At 44.3% G+C, this 21,162-nt stretch overlaps 1 protein-coding gene across 1 annotated transcript in view; it reads right to left on the reverse strand.

The window, feature by feature from the left end:
- CRYBG1 (crystallin beta-gamma domain containing 1) overlaps positions 1–21,162 on the reverse strand; it is a 479,364-nt gene that overhangs the window by 375,233 nt on the left and 82,969 nt on the right. The window contains exon 2 of the mRNA XM_029595327.1: positions 16,754–16,892. Within this exon, the coding sequence (XP_029451187.1) occupies positions 16,754–16,892 (139 nt within the window). The remainder of the gene's footprint in view (positions 1–16,753; positions 16,893–21,162) is intronic.

The raw sequence follows: 21,162 nt of genomic DNA on the forward strand, positions 1-21,162 counted from the left end.
TCCCATAAAAGTAAGACCCATAGAAAAAGTCCAGGATGAGAAGACCCATAAAAAGGTTGCTCAACTGAGAGAGCAGACGATAGAAGGTCGGAGGATGACCTTCTCTTTCTACAGATCCAGATCAGTCTCCCTCCTAGGCCACCCTCATCCACCTAACCTATAACCTCTAGCTCCTGATCCTACAGAATGATGCTAACAAACGCTGTTCATTTAAATAATAGAGTTTACAAGAATAATGCATGTGACCTAATAACCAAGAAGGTTACTGGACTAGTATACCATTGCTATATGGAAACATATAGCAATGGTATACTATTATAAGTTTGTACTTTTTAATTCAGTATTCTGACAAACTAAATTCCAAAGAGATGTGTCTGTGTTCATTCTGCTTGCTCTGCTATAAGGATTTAGACTATAAAGGTCTCATCCCCTCCCCTGCCCAGACACACACACACACACAAAACACTTTGGCTTTTAGAAGGAAAGGAAAGAAACACCTGTAGGGCACTCATAAGCTGAAACTCTATGCACAGGATTGAATCTTCATGGTACAGGGTTACCATTCCTGTCCTATGCATTCCCCATAGAGCAGATCTAAACTTATCCAGGGAGACTTATCCGGCAACGTACGCACCTATACATATATTCAGCGGCTTGGCCATGCCGCTGAATATACATCTAAACTTAGCTGAATTCATCCTTCCCAGCTAAGTTTCTTAACCAGCCAGCACTGAATATCTACCCCATAGTAACTCAGTACATCTCTGACGAGCTTTCATGCATTATCCTGTCTTCATCAGGTCAGAGAACAAACAATGTAGTTAGACTGGATTTAAACCGTACAGAGTCATATAAATCTTAGGGGGAAGAGGGGGGAAATGCCAGAGGTGATAAGCAGTAAAAGGGCTTATATTTGATTATGGCTGAGAAAGCCAATATCCTTATTGAGTCCTTAACAGGCCGATGCAATATCCATGCAGGAAAAACGGGTGCTCATGATTGAGCTCCTGCTTTCCTAACGTGCACCCATCCACCTCTCCCTGGTGCACGATGCAGTAGGCTAATGAGCCGCAACATTAGAAAGGAGGGTGCTAGGGGAAATTGTGCATCTCTAGCGCCTCTTTGGCATCGTGTGCCCAGGAGAAGTGGCTGTGCATGGCTTAAGAAAACGGACGCTCGTAAATTGAACATCCATTTTCCTAACTGACCACTGTCAAGACTTTTTTTTTTCATGTTGCTGCTTTCCGCGGCTCCTCCGACTTAATATTACAACGATATTAAGTCAGAAGAACCACAGAAAAGCAGTATTTTCTGTTCAGGTTTTGGAGCACCTAAAGGCATAACTCCAGCTCTGGGGCTGGCATTAATTTTTGAGGGTTAAAATGTGTGCATCAGGTGCAGTTATTTTTTAAATCGGGGGTATTAGCTTATAGCCTCATCAACATCAGCATGTCACAGCCCCCTGGACTTCTGCTGGTAAATTTGAAGGAAATATCACTAAAATATCAGAGGATTCAAACTCCTAAATTACAAAATCATGACTGGGGAAAGGATTTATGAGAGAAATATACTGGAAAACAGTCCTAGGAAGCACATTTTCACCCTGACTAACAAGGGTATTCAGACACATATGTATCAAATTCCCAGACAACAGGGGCACTGGCCAGGCAGGATAGAGGGGCGTGTATATGGTCTGTCTACATGGTACTGCCTGGGTCTTGGCTTTTTGGCTGAGAGGTGACCTGTACAGGGTCAGACAACAGATAAAGCAAAAGCCAAGCTGATGGAAGGTGACATATCCAAGCTGGGTAAGAGCACATGACTGGCCATGAGCTTAGTGGAGCTAAAATCAATGCAAGCTGAGACTGCGGAGGGCCAGAACCACTGAGCTGTAAACCCAAGCCAAGAAAAAAATACCTTCCTACTGAGGGAAGAGAACTGGAGGACAGCAGCAGGCCTGGAGGTAGAGCAAGGGGACCCCAGCAGCAGTCTAGGAGGCAGAGTTGGGTCCCCCAGGAGGGCATGACCCCAGCAGCAGACCCAGAGGTGGAGTCGGGTCACCCAGGAGGGCGTGGACCCCAGCGGCCATCTGGGAGGTGGAATTGGGTCCCCCAGGAGGGCATAGACCCCAGTGATAGGGAGTGTACTGAGAAGGGATCTTCCTCCGAATGCAAGAAAACACCAAGCTGGGTAGTGGGCCCAACTCAGAAGGAAGAAATGAAAAAACTCCTCAAAACCTAACTCAAACTGAAACTCCACATTCTACCTCTAACTCCACATTATGCCCATCTGATCACAGTTAGGTGGAGAGACTGACAGAAAATGGAAATCCCATGTTACTAGTCCAGATGGGGACCTAGGGCTATCTAGTGACAAACCAAAGGGTTGACCATACATATATTCTAGACTATGTCCTTTAATATCTCTGTATTCACCCTTACCTCAAATGTGCACCTTTATCAGAAAGCATTCCACCTCTTAGCCATATAAGCTAGATGTGTCTGACTCATAAATGGCTCAGCAGACTGAAATATACCTTTTCAAAACAAAGAAATGAACTGGGATGCACTAGTTCATTAGCAGCATTGAACTCCTCCCACTTTGTACTCACTGAAATTTTAAATTTTGTTCATGTAGGAGGGACTGCTTCTGTAACTAGGCCATTTTTAAATTATTGCAGTAATAAATAGGTTCTGACAAGTCAAATTATACACACCCTACCTGCATTTAGCTAGTTAGAACATAGTTCTTACACTAGATAAAAAATAATTAGCTTCATTTATGTTGCTTGTTTTTATGTTTTTTGCCTGTGCATTAGCATATGATGATTAAGGGTTTTATTTAAAGCAGCAGTGCCACATAGGGGACATACTCAAAAAGTTATGCAAATTATTTTCAGGCACAGACACAACCAGTTTTCAACCACCAGTGTGGTGGCAGCCCAGGCCATCCAACATGGAGGAACAGGCTAAATGTGCAAACAAGGAATGTGAAACAGATAAAGTCCTCCAGGTTCATCTATGGTATAGATATAAACTAATCACTATAGGAGGTTTTATTTTAAGTAGTTAGAGGGATTTGCAAACAGTATATAGTGGTTGAAAATAAAAACACAAATATACTAAGCACTCTCTCCCCTCACCAAATACAAGAGGTTCTTTTTCATTTTCATCTGGACTCTTTGCAGGCTGTGATACCTTTTATTGGAGCAACATAAGGAATTATTCAAAGACATTAATTATGTATCTTGGAGAACATATAAGTTCTTCAAATATAATATCAAAAGAAGGTACCACAATTTTTTCGTCAATAAGCATGAGTGAATTAGCCATGATCTGTGGCTGCCATCATCTGGCAGTGAAGTCTAAAAAATAAGATGGGAAAGTTCGAGTGTATAGCACTGGATGAAGATGTAGATATAATTGGCATCTCAGAGACCTGGTGGAAGGAAGATAACCAATGAGACACTGTGATACCATGGTACAAATTATATCGAAATGATAGGATGGATCAAACTGGTGGATGGGTAGCACTATATGATAAAGAGAGCATTGAGTCAAACAGGATAAAAGTTCTGCAGGAACCAAAATGCAATGTTGAATCTTTATGGATAGAAATTTCAGGTGAAAAAGGGAATAAAATAGCAGTGGGGGGTATACTACCGTCCATCTAGCAAGAATGAACTAACAGACAATGAAATACTAAAATAAATTAGGGAAGATAACAAAATCAGCAGCACAGTAATAATGGGTGATTTCAATTGCCCCAATATTGATTGGGTGAATATCACATCAGGTCATTCTAGAGAAGTAAAGTTCCTAGATGAAATAAATGACTGCTTCATGGAGCAGCTGGTACAAAAACCAACAAGAGGGGAAACTATTTTAGACCTAGTCCTTAGTGGAACACAGGTTTTGGTGTGAGAGGTAACAGTGTTGGAGCCACTTGACAATAGTGATCACTACAGGATCAAATCTGACTTATTAACTGGAGGGAGAACACTACAGAAATCTTCTGCAACAGCATTTAACTTTCAAGTAGTGACTATGATAAAATGAGGAAAATGGTTAGGGAAAAAATGAAAGGAGCAACTGCAAAGGTTAAGAGTTTAGATCAGATATAAATGTTGTTTAAAAATACCATATTGGAAGCCCAGATGTATTCCATACATTAGAAAATGTGGAAGAATTCTAAACAACTACCAGCATGGTTAAAAGGTGAGGTGAGAGAGGCTATAATAGCTAAAAGAACTTCTTTCAAGAAATGGAAAAGGGATCCAAATGAAGAAAACAGGAAATAGCATAAGCACTGGCAAGTCAGATGTAGAGCACTGATAAGGAAGGCAAAGATAGAATTTGAAAAAAAGCTTGCCATGGAAGCAAAAACTCATAATAAAAACTTTTTCAGGTACATTTGAGCTCAAAAGCCTGCGTAGGAGTCAGCTGGACCATTAGATGATCAAGGGGCAATAGGGGCACTTAAGGATTACAAAGCCATAGCAGAGAGACTAAATTAATTCTTTGCTTAGATATTTACTGATAAAGATGTTGGAGAGATACCCATGCCAGAAATTAAATTCAGAGGTGATGATTCAGAGGAAATGAAACAAATCTCAGTGAATGTCAAAAATATTGTTATGATCAGGCTTGTGAACCCTTGGGCTGACGGGAGGATGGTGTACCTTAGGAGGAAGATCCATAGGTTCTCCCATCGGGTGGCGAGGCAGAACAGAAGATGCGACCGCTAACCCTCGGCACTGGAGACTAAGGCGACTGTGGAAGCAGACGAAAAGTCGTGACATCAAGGAGAAGAATGGAGTCTTCGCCACTGGAAGTCCGCAGTCCCCCCAGGAGGAGCCCGTAGGGACCCGGACCGCTGGGACTTAGGTGGACCTTTGAGAGGTCAAGGAGTCTAGAGTTCAGTGCAAGGGCTAACTGGAGCTTCACCCCTGGAAACCCGCGGTCCCCCCTGGAGGAGCACGTAGGGACCCTGGCCGCTGGGACTTAGGTGGGCCCTTGAAGACGATGGTCCAGAAGAAGTCCGAGGTCACATGTCAGAGGGTCGTCACTTACCAATCCGAGGTCGTATACCAGAGGATCGCAACTTGCCAGTCCGAAGTCACACACCAGTAATCACCGCTTGCCAGTCCGAAGTCACACACCAGGAATCACCGCTTGCCAGACCGAAGTCTCACACCAGAAATCACTGCTAGCCAATCCGAAGTCAGGAACCAGGAACACCAAGGCAAGACAGGAACAAGGATCCGAAGTACAAGGACTCACCAAAGCAAGCAGACCTGACTACGTGGGACGTTGCCAAGTCAAGGAATGAGAGGAATGAGAGGAAGTATCTTGAGGGAAGGCGGAAGACGGAGCTGATACGAAATGGCACCAACTTGTCGAATGATGGGAAATGGCCCAATAAATCGTGGGGCCAGTCGCGCTGATGGCAGCTTCAGGCGGATGAACTGTGTGCTCAGCCATACCTTTTGGCCCGGCCTGAGGGGCAGATATGGTCTTCGCTGATCAGCATACCTTTTTGCCGCCTGACTGGCTTTGATCAGCGCATGCCATGTGGAGATCCACAGGCGGTGTAACTCGTCTGCAGAGAGTTGGGCTACCGAGGACGTAACTAGAATGGGAACTGGCAGCGGCGAGCGTGGCTGCTTCCCATACACCATCTGAAATGGCGAGGATCCGGTTGCCGTGGAGAGATGAGAATTGAGTGCAAATTCTGCCCAGGGTAGCAGGCTAGCCCAGTCATCCTGTTTCTCGTTGACGTAAATACGGAGGAACTGCTTTAAAGTTTGGTTCATTCTCTCCGCAAGACCATTGGTCTGCAGGTGGTAAGCAGACGTATAGTCCAGAGTAACGTCAAACGTTTGGCAGAGGGTCCTCCAAAACCTGGCAGTAAATTGAGGCCCTCGATCTGAAAGGATACTTCTTGGTAGCCATGTAGTCTGAAGATGTGCTGGACCAACAGCTGGGCCAGCTGTGGTGCGGATGGCAATCCTAGGAGTGGACGAAGTGTGCCATTTTACTAAACCAGTCGACGACCACCCATATGACCGTGTTGCCACTGGATAATGGCAGATCGACAACGAAATCGGTCGCCAAATGAGTCCATGGTTCCGAGGGTGCAGGTAAAGGCTGAAGCAAGCCTGGGGTCAAACCGGGGATCCTCTTGTGGCGAGCACATGACTGGCAGGACTCTACATAAGCCCAGACATCTTTGTTGACCTTTGGCCACCAGTAGTATCGGCGCAGGATCTGTAAGGTCCGGGATTGTCCCGGAGGCTGGAGCAACCGGAGTCGTGAGCCCAGGACAAAGTTAAAACAGGTGAAAAATAACGCCCAACGTGCCTGTCAAGAATTGAGTCGCTGTGCCCGGTGCAGGTACTCACGGTTTTTATGGTCTGTATAGACCGTAAACTGGTGTTGTGCCCCCTCTAGCCAAGGGCGCCACTCTTCTAAGGCTACCTTTATAGCCAGAAGTTCCTTGTCGCCTATGGCGTAGTTCCGCTCTGACAGAGAGAATTGGCGGGAGAGGAAGACACACGGGCGTAACTTATCACTTTCAGAAGTCTGACTCAGAACGGCCCCTTCGCCTTCTGAGGTCGCGTCCACTTCGATGACAAACGGCCGCTGCGGATCCGGATGCCGAAGGCACGGTTGTTGTAGAAACACCTCTTTGAGGCGACGAAAGGCGGCCTCCGCTCCCGGAGGCCAGTTCTTGGGATCCGTGCCTTTCCGGGTCAGGGCTGTCATCGGGGCAACGATGGACTCATAGTGAGGTATGAATGATCGGTAATAATTATCAAAACCCAGGAACCGTTGAAGTGCCTTTAATCCGGACGGCTGCAGCCATTCCCGAATGGCCTTCAGCTTCTGGGGGTCCATATGGAAACCCTCGCTAGAGACAATGTACCCCAGGAAGGGAAGGGACTCCTGCTCAAACAGGCACTTTTCAAGTTTCGCATATAGTCTGTGTTCTCGGAGTCGTTGCAATACTTGGACGACGTGCTGACGATGAGTGGCCAGAGAATCCGAGAAAATCAAAATGTCGTCCAGGTACACTACCACGCACTGATATAAGAGATCTCGGAGTATCTCGTTCATAGTGTTCTGCAACACCGCCGGAGCATTACAGAGCCCGTCATAGTGGCCGTCTCGGGTGTTGAAGGCTGTCTTCCATTTATCACCCTCCTTGATACGGATCAGGTTGTAGGCCCCTCAGAGATCCAACTTGGAGAAGATCCTCGCACCTTGCAGCCGATCGAAGAGCTCGGAGATGAGGGGCAAGGGGTAGCGGTCCTTGACCATTATAGCATTCAGGCCCCGGTAGTCAATGCAAGGGCGAAGGCTTCCGTCCTTCTTTCCGACGAAGAAGAACCCAGCCCCTGCTGGGGACTTTGATCTATTTATTTATTTAACACTTTTCTAAACCGACCTTCATGGTAATAACCATATCAGATCAGTTTACATAGAACGGGGAAGAACTTTAACAATAACAACAATTTCCAAATGAAGCCCCTCTCCAGGTTTTCTTTGATGTACTCTGTCATGGCTGTGTCTCCACAGGCGAGAGGGCACAGGTGCGCCCCCGAGGAGGCTCAGTGCCAGGGAGGAGGTTGATGGCGCAATTGAACGATCGATGAGGGGGAAGTATCTCGGCCTTTTGCTTTGAAAAAACGTCCGCGTACGAGGCATAGGGGGTCGGCAGGCCCTGAAGACTGGTGGAGACAATGGAACAGGAGACTGGAGTCACTGATTGAAGGCAATTGCCGTGACAATTCAGCCCCCAGCGAGATAGCTGCAAAGTCTTCCAGTTGAATTGAGGAGCGTGCTCCTGAAGCCAGGGAAGGCCCAGGACGAACGGATGTATGGAATACTCCAACACATAGAATGGCATCTGCTCCCGATGAAGGATCCCAACCCTCAACTGGACGGGAACCGTGGTGTGTGTCACACGTTCCAGAAGAGGTTTACCTTGGATCGAGGAGATGACCAAAGGAGCTGGAAGACGAACTTGTGGGATCTTTAAGTGTTCCACCAGGCTCTTCATAATGAAATTGCCGCTGGCGCCGGAGTCTACCAGGGCTAAGGTGTGCAACTCACCATCAGCAGCTGTTAACGGCACTGGTAGCGTTAGTGGAGGTGCAGGTGAAGTACGGCCCAGGAAGAGACCTCCTTCAGGTCCTAGGCCCGGACGTTTCCCAACCACGTTGGGCATGTGGATAATTGATGGCCCGCTGCGCCGCAGTAAAAACAAAGTCCTTCCTTCATTCGCCGCTGGCGCTCCTGTGGGGAAACTCTCCCACGGCCCAACTCCATGGGCTCCTCGGCGGGCGTTCAAAGGGCTCCTGATGCGCCCTTGGAAGAAAGCGAGGGCCTCCTCGCTGTCTTTACTTCCGGAGGGCAAAACCGCATGCGACGATCCACTCGATTGGCCAAATCTATCATGCCGTTGAGGTCGTCCGGGAGGTCCTTTGCTGATAGTTCATTCTGAAGTCGTGAGGATAAGCCCTCCAAGAAGATCCCATGGAGGCAATCCTCTCTCCAGTTTAGATTCGCAGCCAGGGTACGGTACTCTGTTGTGTATTCGGCCACTGTTGCAACCGGAGTAGATCGGAGACAGCGGTAGGTTTGCGGACAGGCTCATCAAAAATCTGTCGGAAAGCGGAGAGAAACTGATTCAAGTTTCCAAACACGGGTCTCTTCTCTCCCATAGGTGAGAGGCCCAGATCAAAGGCTTCCCGTCGAGCAGGGACATAATGTAGCTGGTTTTGACCAGGTCACTAGGAAATTGAGCAGGCAACAAGGAAAAACGGACCTGGCACTGGCTAAGGAATCCGCAACTTCGCGTCTCCAGCGTATCGAGAGGGCGCTGGGAGTTGCGTGGGAGTTGCTTGTCCAAGACCGCCCACGGTGGCTTGCACGGGGCCCTGAGGAGTAGAGCGGTCCCCCAGAGCCACAGGTGGGGACGTCAGAGTGGGGTTCATGGGCCCTAACGCTTCAATGCGTCGGTTCAGGCCCTCCACTGCAGAGACAAGGGCATCCAGGATCTTTTGCTGGTTCATCAGGTGCTGGGCCATTCCCAGAATGGCCTGGCGGGCTGATACCTCCGGCGGGTCCATGGACTTGGCAATCAATTATGCTCAGACTTGTGAACCCTTGGGCCGATGGGAGGATGGTGTACCTTAGGAGGAAGATCCGTAGGTTCTCCTGTCGGGTGGCGAGGCAGAACAGAAGATGCGACCAGCTGACCCTCGGCACTGGAGACTGAGGCGACTGTGAAGCAGACGAAGAGTCGTGACATCAAGGAGAAGAACGGAGTTTTTGCCACTAGAAGTCTGCGGTCCCCCCAGGAGGAGCCCGTAGGGACCCGAACCGCTGGGACTTAGGTGGACCTTTGAGAGGTCAAGGAGTCTAGAGTTCGTTGCAAGGGCTAACTGGAGCTTCACCCCTGGAAGCCCACAGTCCCCTTGGGAGGAGCCCGTAGGGACCCAGGCCACTGGGACTTAGGTGGGCCCTTGAAGACGATGGTCCAGAAGAAGTCCGAGGTCACGTGCCAGAGGGTCGTCGCTTACCAGTCCGAGGTCATATACCAGGGGATTGCCACTTGCCAGTCCGAAGTCACACACCAGGAATCACCGCTTGCCAGTTTGAAGTCACACACCAGGAATCACCGCTTGCCAGACCGAAGTCACACACCAGGAATCACCGCTAGCCAATCAAAAGTCAGGAACCAGGAACACCAAGACAAGACAGGAACAAGGATCCGAAGTACAAGGACTCACCAAAGCAAGCAGACCTTACTACGTGGGATGTTGCCAAGTCAAGGAATGAACAGAGGAAGCCTCCTTTTATACTTCCTCTGCTCTGGCTCATAAGGAACAGCTGTGGATAGTTAAAGGGATCAAGTCCCTTTAAATCTGATGAGGAGGCACGGCCTCGCGCCTAAAGATGGCGGCGGCCATCTTAGATTTCCTCCTTGGAGGAAACGCTGCTGGACGCCGCGAGGGAGGAGCAGGGACGGCTCCCCACCCGGCGACCATCTCTGAGACCCGTGCCGGAACGATGGGCACCGAGTCAGGGACTTCCCCCTGGGCTCCCGCAGCGGTTTGCCGTCGCGGGCAAGGTAGGGTACCGCGGTCGTGGCCTTCCACGGCCGCGGAACACAACAGATATACAAGGGCAAATTAACAAACTAAAGAGTAGCAAATCACCTATACCAAACAGTATGCATCCCAGAGTGCTGAAAGAACTGAGAAATTAAATTGCAGAACTGCTATGGGAAATTTGTAAATTATCATTAACATTGTCTATGGTATTTGAAGACTGAAGAGTTGCCAATGTAATGCCATTTTTTAAAAAGGGATCAAGTGGTGATCCAGGAAACTATAAACCATTGAGTCTGATGTCTATGCCATGCAGAACAGTAGAAACTATCTTAAAGAACAAAATTGCTGAACATATAGATAGGCATAGTTTAAAGGGACAACGCCAGCATGGATTTAGCCAAGGAAAGTCTTGCCTCACCAATTTGCTACATTTTTTTGAGGGTGTAAATAAACATGTGAATAAAGATGAGCCAGTTGATATACTGTATCTGGATTTCCACAAAACATTTGACAAAGTCCCTTATGAGAAACTTCTTAGTAAATTAAGATGTCATGAGATAGGGGGTGGTGTCCTATTGTGAATTGCCAACTGGTTAAAAGATAGAAAACAGTGAGTAGGGCTAAATGGTACATTTTCCCAGTGGAGAAAGGTGAATAGTAGAGTGCCCCAGGGATATGTTCTAGGACCACAGCTTTTTAATATATTTATAAATGAACTGGAAATGGGAACAAGTGAGATGATCAAATTTGCAGATGACACAAAATTATTCAAAGTTGTTCAATCACAAGAATATTATGAGAAATTACAAGAGGACCTTGCAAAACTGGGAGACCAGGCATGCAAATAACAAATAAAATGTAATGTGGACAAGTGGAAAGTGACGGGCTTCTCTGTTTTATACCCCAAGTGGAAAGTGATGCACTTAGGGAAGAGTAACCCAAATTATAGCCACACAATGCAATGTTCCACATTAGGAGTTGCCATTCAGGAAAATGATCTAGGTATCATCGTTGAAATCTTCTGCACGGTGTGCAGCAGCAGCCAAGAAAGCAAATAGAATGCTAGCGATTATTAGGAAAAGAATGGAGAATAAAACAGAGAATATCAGCTAAGTAACCCGCAATCCAGTGGGAGCACTGAGAGGAGAGGATCACCTTGCTGGTGGCTGAAAGGAATCAGTAAGTTTTTGCTTGGGGACATTTTCTTTTTTAAAAGTATTGGGGGGGAGTTAACTATTTGGGAATATTATTTAGTGTGTTTGTGCTTTTAATAGTCAGTAAGGCAGCGAATAAACAGAAGTTAGACTGTTTGTATTTTTAAATAGTAAGGCTGCTAGTAAGCAGTAGTTAGTGTGTTTATTTTTAATAGCCTGTAAGGCAGCTAGTAAGCAGAAGTTAGAGTGTTTGTATATTAAAAACAAAAAAAAAGTAGCCAGAAGCTAGAAATAAGCTAGGAGCAGTGTATACCTATGTAAAAAGGTTGAAACGTTCAGTTCAGTTTCTCACCTTGGAAAGCTGTTAAGGTAGTGTGATTTGGTTTGATTAGGTACCAACATTTGTTAATCAAGAGAGCAGTGAGTCACTCTGGCTGACTCACAGGTCAATACAGTAAAGTGCGGCCGCTGTTACCCTGCTCCTAACCCGCTTTCTACCCACTTTTTGGCCGCGTTAGCCCTTCCTGCGATACACAATCCCATTTAACCTACTCTTATCGTGTCCTTAAATCACCGGGTAACCCCTTAACAGAATGCAAGGGGGTAACTTGCATGGAGTGGCAGTTACTACCCTTAACAGAACACATGGGGGTTACCGGCATAGAGCGACAGTTACTACCATAAGCAAAATATTGGGCACACTGAATGGCCATTTGGTCTTTATATGCCATTGTTATTATATTATGTTACTATTTTGCTATGCATCATTAGTTAACAATCTCTTAAATGGCCTTATGAGCTTCAGTTTATAAAAGGCACTCTTTACTAGCTAACCAAATTGGTAGTGCAGTAATAATGAGAGATTTCAATTACCCCAATATTGACTGGGTAAGTGAAACATCAGGACATTCTAGAGAGATAACGTTCCTGGATGGAATAAATGACAGTTGGTTCAGGAATCAATGAGAGAGGGAGCAATTTTAGATCTAATTATCAGTGGAGCGCAGGATTTGGCGCGAGAGGTAACGGTGGTGGGGCTGCTTTGCAATAGTGATCATAATATGATCAAATTTTGATTAATGTCTGGAAGGGGGACAGTAGGTAAATCCATGACTCTAACACTAAACTTTCAAAAGGCAAACTTTGATAAAATGAGAAAATAGTTAAAAAAAATTGAAAGATGCAGCTACAAAGCTAAAAGGTGTGCAACAGGCATGGACATTGTTAAAAAAAATACCATCCTAGAAGCACAGTCCAGATGTATTCCACGTATTAAGAAAGGTGGAAGGAAGGCAAAACGATTACCAGCATGGTTAAAAGGTGAGGTGAAAGAGGCTATTTTAGCCAAAAAATCTTCATTCAGAAATTGGGAGAAGGATCCATCAGAAGAAAATAGGATTAAGCATAAGCATCGGCAAGTTAAATGTAAGATTTTAATAAGACAGGCTAAGAAAGAATTTGAAAAGAAATTGGCCGTGGAGGCAAAAACTCACAAAAACTTTTAAAAATATATCCGAAGCAGAGGGAGTCGGTTGGACCATTAGATGATCAAGGGGTTAAAGGGGCACTTAGAGAAGATAAGTGCTCTAGAATTAATTGCCAGAGGATGTGGTTACGGCACTTAGTGTTACTGGGTTTTAAGAAGGTTTGGATAAGTTCCTAGAGGAAAAATCCATAAACTGTTATTAATTAATAAGCAACAGTAGCTTGAGATTTATTTAATGTTTAGGTAATTGTGACTTGGATTGGCCACTGTTGGACCCTCTGTGTGACCCAGTATGGCAATTCTTATGTTCTTAAATTCCCTTCACATGGTTATTTTATTTTGTTTACAACCCTCACAGCTCTGAAATGTATTATCTCTTATTTCAAATAAAATCAAATAGTGATCAGTCCATAATAACTCAAGAATACAGGGGCTGGATAAATGCATAATACATTTCTCCTGACAAAATAATTGGTCCAAAATGTGACCACCCTTATGTATAATGGTAGAGAATAATTGCTTAAAATTAAGAGCAGACATACTCTATAGAAGCTCTTTAGCTTACAGCAATTACAAATCATCCATATGTACTATTAATACATATGGATGATTTGTAATTGCTGTAATTCCTCCCATATGATTGTGTGACCACTGGAGTAAGCCGTCTACCTTCAGGTCTCAAAATACTTTTAACAAGTCCTACCGTGCCCCATTAATACTGGAATAGCTGAATATTCCATCTCATAGAATATGGTCCCCAGTATTAAACAAATAAAATTAAAAAAGCAACCACTTATTCTTAAGCCCTAAAACCATCTTATCGCCATCCAACCCCTTAAAATATAAATAACCCAGGAACCTATTATCATACACAGACCACAGGTCCCAGGAAGAGGCCTTCAAAAGGGCAGGTCCTTTGGTAATGGCCCGCCTTGGGGGCCACCTCCTTAGCAGGACCAGTAGTTTGACTTGCAGTGGCATCATGATAATGCAACAGGCGGGGGCTGAGCAAGTATGGAGCACACTCGGCAGCAGGTCAGGATTAATAATACATCCAATGAAAAGTGCGTCGAGTTTGGTGCAAAAAAAAGCAGTGCAGCAGCAGCAGATAGGGCATCTCACAGGGGTCCAGAGAGTATCAAGCACAGTCACTGATGGCTTTGGGAGGCCACCTCCTTATCAGGGCCAGTAGGTCGACTTGTGATAGGCTCAGGAGGCATGGGTTCAGTGCTATGGAGCACACTCGGTGGCAGGTCAGGAATAATGTAAAGTGCGTCGTGCTTCCCCTTCGTGGAAAGGGAAAAAAATACAGTGGGAACGCCCCCCTCCCTCACAGTATTTGTCCCCTCTCTCAATAAAATATTGTATCTTAGTAAAATGATCCCCTATGTTTGAAATTCCCTGGTTAGGTTTCAGAGTTATTCGGGAACATGTTCCCAGATAACTTTAACTGTAACCAGCTATATTCAAAAGAATATAGTTGGTTAAGTGGTGACCTCCACTCCAGTGCCAAAAAATGGGATCTGCCATCCTGACCAAATAAAGTTTAATGCTGTAAGTATTCTGGGGCTGCTTGCCAGTTCCTACCATGGTTTTCGCCATGGTTTTCGCTCCTTTTCTCTGGAACTGCCTCCCTATAAGTTTACAGAAGAAGACAGATTACAAGTGTTTTTGGAAGGTTTTAATTGTGATGAATGAGTTAGGTTGATTTTTTATTTTATTTTAACCGATTGTTGATGTATTTATGCTGTGCTCTGTTGTAATCTGCCATTAACAGATTCTGGTAAGATAGCGAACTAGAAAAAATATATAAATAAATAAATACATAAATTGCCCCTCCCCATATGCCAAAAATTATTATCTCTAACCCCCTCCACCCTACTGGGTACCCTCTCAAACCTCTTACTCCACCAGAATTGCAGTATTCTCATACTACTCTTGGCAGTTTCCAGTGTTGCTCTAACAGCAATATATGGAGGGACAACGACAACACCCCCTCCCCCCAAAGATCATTAAAAGAAATAAAAAATTAAGTGCCAAGTCCATCAGAGTCCACGTTGAAGAATGCAAATTATGACAGAGTTTGGTTGATGTTGTACAATGAGAAATTATCAGATTTTAGAAGATCTAAAATTCAGAAAAAGGAGGTAAGATCAAAACAGTGGTCTACTAAGTGAGGGGGAATTCCTGCTCCTCCCCTCCCCCCCCACCCCTCTAGTCTATTTTTCTGAATATGCACAATATCTTCATGGAGAGGGTGGTGGATGCCTGGATTGCCCTTCTAGAAGAGGTGGTGAAGACAAAAACAGTAAACAAATTCAAAAGGGCATGGGATAAACACTGTGGATCCCTAAAGGTTAGAGATGGAAATGAAGAAAAAGATGCATAGAGGTAACCTGCACTGAGCGGCAGCTTCTACCCCTAACAGAAAGCATGGGGATTACTACCCTTAACCAATTAGCTTTCATGATTTTGATGCAACTGCAACATTGCTCTCCACTTCAAATATGGGGGAAAAAAGGGGAAATGGACTCAGACCACAGCCAATGCTGGGCCCTGACTTTTACGGTCTGGGGTACTGATATGCAGACATTAGGGAAAAAGCACAGGAATGTAAGCATTGTACATCAAGAAATAATGTCTGAATTATCAAGAAAGCTGCTCACCCTATAACAATGATGCTAGCAGTAATTTTGCTATGGGTTTGACAGTTGCTTGGTTTTGATTGCTAATATTACTACCCTTAACAGAATCGTGGGGGTAACCTGTATGCAGCAGCTTTTACTACCATAAGAAACTTGCTGGGCAGATTGGATGGACCATTTGGTCTTTTTCTGCCGTCATTACTATTTACTATAAGATATATATCATACAGCGGAGGCAGTGCATTGTAATATATATTATACATATTCATTGTGGATAGCCAGGCCAGGAAACTAGACTGTCTGGAATTGAGTAGCATAGGGCTATAGGATAGGGAAACCACTGTCATGACCGAGGTTGTGTAGGATGGTGAAATAAACTTAAATATGCACTTTTTTTTCCCATAGACACAAAATGGGAAACATTTTTTAGTTTATGTGACCCAAGAGTAGCAGTGTTTCCCAGGAGAAGTCAGGTTACATTCAGTTCTAAAAAATCTAGATGGTGTGAAATATATTCATGTATGAACGCAATCTTACTGAGGATAGGTCTTGCGTCTTGAAAAAGAAAACATGTTACTCTGTTTTGCAAGATGTAGCAAGATGGAGTTGCAAGATGTAGCAATGAGAACAAAACAGTCATTCAAGAAATGGTAAGGTAGTGAAACCATGGAAGGAGATGAAAGATTGAGACTGTAAGGAAAAAAGTGTTTGTTGGGATTTGAATAAGTGGCTTGCTATGATGTGGACCAGTGACCTTCCACTGGGTGGCTCGGATGAGGATTTTCAGGCAAGGTATGGAAACCTTGCACTGAACCTGTTATAACCAGTAACCTGACCCCAGAGGAAGTAGCTCTTGGCAACTTTAGGACTGCCTAATCATGCAGCAGAACTGGCGAGCTATCAGTCCACGGATCCAGTGCCACAGAGACTGTAAGCTGTATTCCCTCCTCTATATGCATCAGAAGTATGTAATGTGAGTATTATCCCCACTAGAAAATGGATCATTGTATCTGTGGAATTGCACCTGTATCAAATAAAGTGTTGCTGAAGTGCTGAAAAAGACTGGCACACCACTCCACTCTGGTTATAAACCTGACAGAGACAGATAACACTATATTATGCATAATATACAATGTCTATCCTTAAGCTTCCATAATACACTTAAATGAATGTCATTGGTTCTTGCTTTCTTATTACTGTTTATTGTCAACAGCTGTTTCCTCATTGTCCCAAATCCATTTCCCATTGTCAAGGGTCTAGGGTATTATATACATAACAGTTTTAGGAACATTTTTACAACAAAGTTTCATATCTGGGGATGAAAAGTTTTTGAAACCTCCCTTACCTGATTTATTTTTGATGGCGATGAAAGTGGGCTACGAGGAAACTCTGGAATGGAGAAAAATACCTCTGATTCCTCAGTAGGTGATGAGAACAGCATAAATTCTTGCAAACTCTGATTCCCATCTGGTATTTCAAAGGACCTGCATGACGATAAACTCAGGGTTAGAAAATGTATGCGAAATACAGCCCTAAGGACTGTCAAACAAAATAAGCCTGAAGAAACATACAGAAGGGCGTCAGTCCAAATCAGTTCTAGTAGCATATACATAAAAATAAAACTACAGCATCTGAGCTAGTACCTCAAACTCTCTACTTTAGGACAGGCTCACACTGATGATCGACAAGTTCTGGAGCATTGTCTCTAGATTCTATGAGTTCCAAATCTTAGACCATCTATGTCATACTCAAACTCTCATATGACATAAGAGCATTATCTGTACATCTCTTAAGGGGCCTAATTATTAAGCTGCAATAATGTGTTTGCATGTTAAATAGCATTTACTGAATGGTAAAATACAGCGCAGAAAAAATGATATTAACGTATGGAAGCTGCAAGTTCTGAGCATTATTTTGTGGCCCCTAAATCTGCACTAAGTGGGTATTCAAATGAGCTGCTTAGAATTCAAATATATACAATGTAGCTCACTATTTAAAGAAGTAGTACAAGGTACGAAACAATCTTTGCACACTGTGCTACTCCAGGAAAATTAACTATACCTTAAAAGATGTAGCTTACTTTTCCCTAGGAGTATCACCAGTATAATGTGCATGGTGATGCTCCTGAGGCTGCTGTCCAAAAGTGGCTGCAAGACCCTGCAAGAGTGGCATCATGGACCAACAGGGAATTTTGAGTAGGAGACATTGCACAGAGGGTACCTTTTATAGGGCCTTGCAACCCCTTTTAGGTAGCAGCCTCAGGAACATGACCAGGTGCGTTAACCTGACAATACTCTTAGGGGATGTTAGCTACACCACACACGAGGGAAAGGAGAGCCGAGGGTCAGCTGGCACCAGTTTGTTCTCTGGCCCTGACAGGGCAGAAGTAAAGTGGGAATTGCTTCTGTCCCTTGTAGACCCTGGGCACGCTGGTCAGGTTGGGAAGGATATCTGGGGTAATGGGGGGCGTAGGGAAAACCAAATTATGAGAGGTCTAGAACAGGTAGATGTGAATCAGTTATTTACTCTTTCAGATAATAGAAAGACTAGGGGGCACTCCATGAAGTTAGCATGTGGCATATTTAAAACTAATCGGAGAAAGTTCTTTTTCACTTAACGCACAATTAAACTCTGGAATTTGTTGCCAGAGGATGTGGTTAGTGCAGTTAGTGTAGCTGTGTTTAAAAAAGGATTGGATAAGTTCTTGGAGGAGAAGTCCATTACCTGCTATTAATTAAGTTGACTTAGAAAATAGCCACTGCTATTACTAGCAACAGTAACATGGAGTAGACTTAGTTTTGGGGTATTTGTCAGGATCTTATGGCCTGGATTGGCTACTGTTTGAAACAGAATGCTGGGCTTGATGGACCCTTGGTCTGACCCAATAGGGCATATTCTTAGGTGTCCTTTCCTGGGCTTTTTGTATCACATATAAAGTAAATAAAGGGAAACTTCGGTAGCATTGCCCCTCCCCAAAGACAGAGACAAAAGGAGGGGGAGAGGTAAGTGGGTTGTCTTCCACAGGCTACAGATACCCTTATATTCCTACAGGATATTCAGCTCTTATGTTCTGTGCCAGAAAATCCCCCCTCCCAACTTTTCCAGTAAAAGGGGATGTGTGCCAAGAGAGATTATTCTACTGCAGGGTAAACTGGACACTGTGCAAGGCCATGATAACAACAAATTATCCCTCTGTACACATGTGCACCCATCTCATACAAGAGTTTGCACATGACCCATGAGAAAATTGTTGCATCTGCAAAAGAAATAACAGAAATGAGCAAAGAAAGGACACATAGCCAGGCTAAGGTTGATGAGCCCCCACATCTGTCTGTCACATCTGAGGGCTATGTCTGGAAAAGCAAAGATAAAAGAACCATAGTCTTGACCAGTACATTGTAGTGCAGTAACTATCAGTAGTATAGGGGATAGGGCAATTGTCAAGCTTGTTTTGACAGGTTGGTTCAGCAAATTAGTGTTCACTTCCAGATTAAGCCCTGCCTACTGTCCTCCCAGACAATCAGTGTTCACTTCCAGATGAAGCCTCAACCCTTGTCCCTCTTTAGCCCCACCCTTATGATGATATCACAGAAAGTACATCATAGCCATGTCCAAAACATGCCCCTTTCCACCCCTTTTTGATGACATCATGGGAGTATGCCCCCTTTCTGTCCTTTTTTGATTATATAGACTGGAACCAGAAATATGTTTTATCAAGATGGCAGTGGCTGTCTGTGATCAAGAATTGGTGCACTGCCAAGATGATAGCTGTTGTATGGGGCCACAAAATGACATCACAGCTGCGCATGCACAGCAAAACCAAACCAAAAGGCATTTTACTTGAGATGCCACTGATCATGTACAGGAAGCCATGTTTGATGATGTCACAGTCAATGACATCACCACCGAGCATTCTTGGTCAAGGGCTATTTTTTTGTTTTCAGAGATGAAACATGCAGAGGCAGCCATGTTTAATGAATGACATCACCAATGAGCATGTGCAGTAGCCTCCCTATAGTTTTCACGTGCCCAGTGCTTTTAAACAGGATAATATGCTGAAAGTATCTACCAGCTTTTAAAGCTCTTGCCCCTAACTATATCCCCAATAGTTCAGAGAGGAGAGCATTAGACTGAAGATCTAAAGGTCCCATTTTATTTTTATGTTCACTAATAATCGTGTTGAGGTCTATATTCAAAAACTAATTGTCAAACCAAATCAAGAGGCCTATATAATATTAACCTAACTTTACTACTCCCTTAATTACTAAATCACTCATGAACACGGCATCAGAAAAGAAAGATGTTTTATAAAATTACATCCACCACCTCTTGCCACACAATGGACCCCAAGCGGTATTAGCAATGAACATCTTAAAGTTATCACTCATCTACTGGTTCAGTCTCCATCCTAAATAATATTTATTATTTTTATTTAAATATTATATTCATACTCTTCCCCCACTAAAAGAATGCTTTTTTTTTTTTTTTTTTACTGATCTTAAAGTTTACTTCACTGTTTATGGGTGTTCCAGACTGTTATGGCTAAGTTATCCAGCCACATGTGGCCAGATATAGCTGAAAATTGGCTAAGTTACCTGGATAACTTAGCTCCACCCAGGAGCGGATTGCAGGAAAATATCAGCCCAGGGATTTTTTTTTCAAAACTGACCCACAGAATATCTGCTGACTCCCTTGTGCGTTTTTCTTGCAGTATGTGTTTTAACAGTTCCAAAAGCACATCAAACTTATCCTTCATTGGTCAGTCATGTGACCTGGAGCCTGGCAGAACTGAGCCAAAAAATCTCCAACATAAATTTCACATTTTTCCTAAATAATTAAGTAGCCAATGTCAGACACACACATAGTCTCTCAGACACAAACACCCATACACATTCTTTCAGATACCCAATTTGTGTCCAAGAGAGGGTGTGTGGGTGTCTCTCTCTCTCTCTCTGACACAATGACACTCACACGCACTCTCACTATCTCTGAAACACAAATTCTGTCATTGTGCTGCTGCTGCTCATATGCTCACACAGTGAGTGCCCCCACTCCAGTACTGCCACATGATTATCTTAAAAGTTTCTGCTTGCTACCAGCCCTTCCCCAGCCTGCCACAGCCCTCTCCCTCTCCCTCTTTCTTTTTGGCACCTCCACTTCAGAAAGCTCAGTGTTTCCACAGCCAGCTGACCCTTTCAGGAGGAAAACCCAGCCTACAGAAGCCTCTGCAACACTGCACAGGCACTTCCTCTTGGCTCACCCCATCCTTTTTCTGACTGTAGCTTGCCTCCACCACCCCCGCCACCATTCCAGTTTATTCCCATTGGCTGAGTGCTACAGAGTCTGCTGCTTTTATAGTTCCCCAGGCTTTGCACTTCCTACCTACTCTAAAGGAGGGGAGGAGAGACCAGACCAATCTATAGTTCCTCCAGGGCTTATCAAGAAAAATTAAGCCCTGGCTGAGAATGGAGAGAGTCACAGGACCCATAGTAGCAGAGCTCCAAAATTCTGCTTTCCCACATGGATCCAGTGCAACCAGGGCTGGTGCAAAGATATTAGGTGTCATAAGTAAAGCTTACAGCCTTGTACCCCCCAGCCCTTCCCTGCTCACACATTATTAAAAATTATGCATTTATATCAGTTTTTACATTAAAAAGCCATTCAAAGTACAGTTTCATGAGGTAAAAATATCACTTCAAGCATGTACATTATATTTACATGCAGTTCTGTGGTGCCAACCAGAAAATCCTGCAG

Source organism: Rhinatrema bivittatum, chromosome 3, assembly GCF_901001135.1.
Source record: "Rhinatrema bivittatum chromosome 3, aRhiBiv1.1, whole genome shotgun sequence".
Classification (NCBI taxonomy): domain Eukaryota; kingdom Metazoa; phylum Chordata; class Amphibia; order Gymnophiona; family Rhinatrematidae; genus Rhinatrema; species Rhinatrema bivittatum.